General features: G+C 43.2%; 1 protein-coding gene across 1 annotated transcript; it reads right to left on the bottom strand.

The window, feature by feature from the left end:
- Nucleotides 1-2,210: 2,210 nt before the first annotated feature.
- LOC117865479 (uncharacterized) lies at nt 2,211-5,438 on the bottom strand. The gene is made up of 7 exons (XM_034749690.2): nt 5,221-5,438; nt 4,882-5,122; nt 3,912-4,066; nt 3,537-3,680; nt 3,328-3,434; nt 3,070-3,214; nt 2,211-2,627 (listed from the first exon to the last, which is right to left on the bottom strand). The coding sequence occupies exons 1-7, from the start codon at nt 5,221-5,223 to the stop codon at nt 2,541-2,543; spliced, it is 882 nt and encodes a 293-aa protein (XP_034605581.1). The 5' UTR covers nt 5,224-5,438; the 3' UTR covers nt 2,211-2,540.
- Between the last annotated feature and the right edge of the window lie 263 nt (nt 5,439-5,701).

Below are 5,701 nucleotides of genomic sequence, written 5' to 3'. Positions count from 1 at the left end.
GGAAGTACTTTCATGTGGGAAAAATGGTCGACAGACAGGTGTGATTAGTAGTATCAGTTAACTTCTTTTTGAAAGCAGAATTGCTTAGCAGCTTTTTGAAGGAAAACATAATCCCTCTTTTCATTTTCCATTTTGTAAAATTTTTAGTATCAACTTTATATCATGTATACGATATTGGATGTCCATGTCTACATTGCTGATGTTGTTGGACAAGGTCACAAGACCTACCACTCTGTCTCCATGTGGCCTGGCACCATCATACTTTCCCATCCAAAATTATTGGTAAGAAATAGAGACCACAAGGTCTCCCTGCAGAGAGAGATTACCTTAAATCATTTTATAGGAGGCCAGGACAGGTAGATGAATCTGACATCAACATTTCCTCTTTTTTTTGAGAGAGAGATAGAAGCAGAGACCAGAAAACAGACAAGGATGAAGTGAGTGGGCAGTTAAGCAGCGACTGGAGGCAGGTAAGCAACTGAGAATAGCAAATATGTTTAGTACAGAATTAGCAACTCCCTCGTGCTATGCTGGAGGAAGCTCAACCAGGTCACCTGATAATATATGTCAATCCTACTGCTAGCTACTCCAGAGTCCAGAGCATAACACAACAGGCAGATGCTGCCATGCATGTCCAATTCCAACCACTACCCTGCCTCACTGTCCCACCACTAAACAATTTTGGATCAACCAGAGATCTGACCATGAATAAATTCATCGTCATGAAAGATTGTCAATTTCTTGTCTATACTGTGCCTCATGGTTGATTTGTTTTGCAGTTTGTTTTTTTTAAAAAAAATCTAACCAACTATGTTTCAGTCTATTTTTTGTTGTACCCACACTGTTGGTGAACCATCATGCAATCAAATGTTTTGCCTTATAAAAAACGAATGGACTGATAACAATTTTGCCTGGCCACATGGAGAGATTTGTATTTAGTGTCTGCCTTGTGGCCTTGCCTTGTCCAAAATCATCAGCACTGCAAGACATGCATGGTCACCCAATACCATCGCACTAATGTTGCAAAACGGTACTACAATCGTTAAGTTGAAACATCAGACAATAAGGTTCCTCATAATCCGTACAAGAGCAATAAATGCAATAATCATATATCATGATGGAACAAACTTTAGTCTTCAGTCCAAGCCACCTTGCAACCTATCAATTGAACTACGATAATCAGCTTCCCTGTTGCTAGTTAAATGTTTGCTGAAAAGGCAATATGGGAATCAATGCTATAATGTTGACATAGCACATGCTATCATGGAATGGAAACTCATTGTGCTTCGAGTTTTCAGATCAACCATGGCATAATTTGTATGATCACCGTCATCAACACAGCATGAGCTGAGTACGTGTTAGGTATGCAGAATCTTCAGGATGAGCTAGCAGCTGGTTCGCATGGTACCATACTTCACTGCAGACCCTCAACCAAAGATATTATGCAATGCAGGACCAGCTAGCTGTGTCTGAATACCGCAACAAACAAGATAAAAGGAAGGAGAAAAGGGACCAATAGAGATGAGATCAATCTGCTAAATTCTTCTGAAACGTACTTGACATCAAAGCAAACAGCAGCAGCAAATACCAATAATTGAATTTGGATTGGACTGTAATCTTTGGATGATGTATATATACCTACCTGATGGGTTCTGACATGCTTGCAATTCACGCACTGACTTGCTCTGCATCCAAATGGCGATGCCACAGATCTGTGATGTGCAATAACTTGTCGAGGAGTAAAGGTGTATGATGCAGGCGATCCACATGTATGCGAGTAACTCTCATCTCTGAACAAGGCATGGCTACCTGTAAATGCTTTCCTTCTCATGGACCACAAACGCAAGACCACAGATCCAGCAGGCCAACTGCTCCCTCATGGGCTCCATAGTCCAGCCATTTGCATTTTGATTGCCCTCCACTTTATTCTTCAAAAAAAAGAGACATTTTTGTAACATGTGACTCATGGCAGCCAAAAGTGCAAGTTTAAGCAACTATAAGTTTAACTGACACTGTGACAAGTAATCGCAAAAATTTGGTGAAACGAAACTTAGACTTAAGTGGTGATCCACTGTCCTCAAAGTAACAGAAAAAGGCCCTGCAACAAGAAGCTTCCAAGTTTGCCAGTGACAATGTGACTCAACAGTAGCATCAAATACAAAGGTATAACATTAAAAGCAAACGACGGTTGTACAGACTACAAAGGCGGATTGCAAATTGAAGGGCATTGTCCGATTGCAAGGACGAATGGTACAAATAGCTTTCAAAATCCAGCAAGTTGCAAGGACGAACGGTACAAATAGCTTTCAAAATCTAGCAAAAACAATACAGATTTCATTGTACAATGTACCCTCTACTTCATACAATTCACAGGGTTGTGTTCAAGTTCTTGTTTGTTCACGTGAGGCTGTGGAGATGCCACCATCCATAGCGAGGCCAAGCCAGTGACAAAACAGAAGGCGATACATACATGGCATCTCACGTTTCCATGGGTCTTTGAAGTCGTTTTCCTTGTAAGTGCTACCACTCTCCAGCAAAGATCACGAGTCCTCATCACTGTCATTGCCAAAGACTGAAGAAACTTTTGTAGCAACCTTTGGTCTCTTGCTGGCATTGCCAACTGGAGCCTGTACGTGCAAAGAAAATGGGGTCACTTTAACGATTATAGGCAACTGCATTGCTGTAAAAATCAAAGGTTCAATAACTATTCTCAAAATGACCAATTATTTAGAGTTACAATGATACAACAGTATTACAGGTTTAATTTAATCAAAGAAAAAAGCAAAGACAGTAGTGGCATGTAGCATGCAGACTCGTACTCCAGTTCTCTATTTTGAACAAATGATATTACGGGTCAAAACTGTAGTAGCACTAGATATTGGAATTGTAGATGGAAAAAACCAATTTCCATTTAGTCTAATCCAACAAGAATTTTCAGCAGTGTCCGCAAAAAAATAATCTCAACGATATATGGGTCATGGAATCATCTGTTAGTGATAAAATTTGGAGAGTAGTCCTGAAATGCAAATTATGCAAGTGAATTGAACAGTAAATCCTCAAGATATCCACCTTGGAAGGAGCCATTTTGGAGAATCCAAACTTCAATGTTCGCCGCTGATCCTGGTTGCTAGGGCCTGCGATGTTTTTTGGTACAACACCCTCTGCTGGGGCCTCTGAATTCTCTTGCTTCTGCTGCTTCCTGTGAGCATCTGCCCTGAAGGTCCATTAAGGAAATTAAATGTTCCACAAACATCCTAAATTTCTAATGCATATCTTAAGAATAGCCATAGCTTAGTATTGGATAAACCATTAAGTATTAAAGGATACAGTTGGGCAATTTTTGCTAGTTCCTTCTCTTCACGTTGTTGTTCACGTTTCTGCCTGTCATCGCGGCTACCACTGCTGCTCTGCATTTCTCTCATTTCTTTAAACCTCTGCGCAACAAAGGTATTCAGAACAGCGCAGATGAATATATACTGAATAAAAAAGCAATACAATGCACTAGGAAAGTCAAAAGAGCATGCAAAATGGATTACCTTCCTATGGTTGTGGTCATATGAGCTTAGGTGACTCTCAAATTCATGAGCCAGCTTGTATTGCTTATTGCAGAGGCTGCAAAAGAACACCTTCTGTATCTCCTTGACTTCGCTGCGGATTTTGTGCTCGCGCTCTGCTATGACCTGGATTGTCATGATTTGCACCAAGCAGGGAAAAGAAACCACCAAATAAAAAGTGCACCAAATGCTCAAGAATCTTGATGGTTGATGCTAGCCATCCTTACACCATGAAAGCACAGCTATCTACAAGCTATATGATGCTTACGACTAGAAACAGGTTTCCAGCATGTCAAGCATCAACCCAGAAAATATACTTGAAGAACATACAGAAATTAGATCAAGATGAGTGCATACCTCACGCTTCTTTATATGTTCCTCAGTCTCCTCAAGCTCAATATTCAATTTCTTTCTTTGCACGTTCTCTTCAGATGTGAAGAAGTCATCTTCCTCTTGCTTTCCAACACCTAATTTTGCATCTCTGATGTCAGCTCTTATTGGCTCTAGTATACCTGCATCACAACAAATAAAGGTATTCTTAGAAGTGTAGAAGCATCATCAGATTAGTTGACTGAAAAATACGAGGTGGATCTTTGGTGATCAAGGCCACTACTGCCTACAGGTGTAGAAAGCAACAGCTCTAAAAAGGGATTTCAATGCACCTAAACCTCTCAGGTGCAGGAAAAGTGAAGCAGAACACAAGTAAATGCAAAAGGCATATGAGCATTTATGTCTTTCCAGAAGGCCTTTTAGTAAGGGGAAAAACAAATTTGTAATCAAGTCAAATGTTCAGATGAAAATATTACTCGATGTGCTGCAAATTACAACACATATGGAAAGGGTTAGGGCTATTACTAAAACCAGAAAGACAACAAAAGGTGCACATTCTTTCCTACCAAAACTTTGGAAATGGAGAGGAAATAGCTACTGGTTGTGTACTCTAGCTGATGAGATCAACGAGGGTAACCAGTTGAAGACTAGCATCAGACTGATATTAGCAAAGCAACTGTTACCAAATCCTAACCCATAGCTCAACAACCAAGGAGATCGAGCATGGCAGGAATATGATTGCATGAACATGAGCATGTCAATAGTTCAGTCCAAAACAGTTATGAATTGACGACTGGGGGGCATCATTCATCATGCCACAGCCATGTGAATTCACCGATTCTATCATTAATAAGCAACAATGCAACCCCCTTCACTGTGAATTCTCAATTGCGAACTGCAACAGAGACGCAATCAATCATGACATGAGCCACGCGCATGGGGTTACAGTAGCATTTCAGAGAAGGGAGCATATGTAGTAGTAAAAGAAGGGCAATACCTTGCTCGTTCTTGCCGAGCCCCTTGCCGGTCTTCCAGCCCATCTTCTGGAGCAGCCGGAAGCCGACGTTGGACGCGGTGAGCTGCGTGTGGACGGAGGCCTGCTCGAGGCCCTCCGTGTCGAGGTTCTCGGTCGGCCGGTGGCTCATCGGCAGCCGGAACTCCTCGAGGTCGTCCTCCTCATCCAGATCCACTCGGTGACCGCCGCCGCCGCCCTCCGCCTTCCCACGCTGCTTGCTCTCCTGCACACAGCAACGAGGTAAGACAGATGGAATCGAGGCCGGAACAAGCAACGCCGCAGTAGAAATCGAGAGGGGCGGAGTGGCCGTGCTGTACTGACCATGCCTGGCCGCGAGCAAGGGAGAAGGAGAGGGGGGCGGGGCTTCCACTGGGGTTTCGTAAGGGTGGGGAGAAGGAGCAGAACGCGCGGCGGGCTGCGGCTGGGCCGCCGATCTGGGGAGGATCGCTGCCGGCGGCGGCGGCGGAGCGCCGACGAAGAGGTAGCGACGAGGGTAGGGGCCGGGGGAGGAGGATTGCGGCGGCTGCAGGGTTTGTGCTGGGGTATGATTGGAACAATAATTGGGCTGGACTATTGGGAAGAAAGAAGATGGGTTGGGCTGAGAAGCCATGGGCTGGGCTGCAATGGTACTAACTTTTTATTATTGCAATCCTCAACTATTGTCATAGTCCGTGTTTAGTCCCTCACGTTTAAAACCGATATCCGCGTCTCCTCGACTTATAAATCCGTTTATTTTTTCTATTGCTGCTATTGCTGGTTTTGACGGTGGTTTTGCATGATGTGATGTGAGCCCCACATGTCT

Source organism: Setaria viridis, chromosome 7, assembly GCF_005286985.2.
Source record: "Setaria viridis chromosome 7, Setaria_viridis_v4.0, whole genome shotgun sequence".
NCBI lineage: Eukaryota > Viridiplantae > Streptophyta > Magnoliopsida > Poales > Poaceae > Setaria > Setaria viridis.
Note: the sequence above shows the minus strand (reverse complement) of the source record. Positions and strands in the feature narration are given on the sequence as shown.

Coding starts and splice junctions, on each gene's coding strand:
- LOC117865479 (XM_034749690.2), bottom strand. Junction 3,215..3,327: donor CTAGCAAAAATTGCCCAACT/GTATCCTTTAAT, acceptor ATGGACCTTCAG/GGCAGATGCTCACAGGAAGC. Junction 2,628..3,069: donor CCAAAATGGCTCCTTCCAAG/GTGGATATCTTG, acceptor TTGCACGTACAG/GCTCCAGTTGGCAATGCCAG.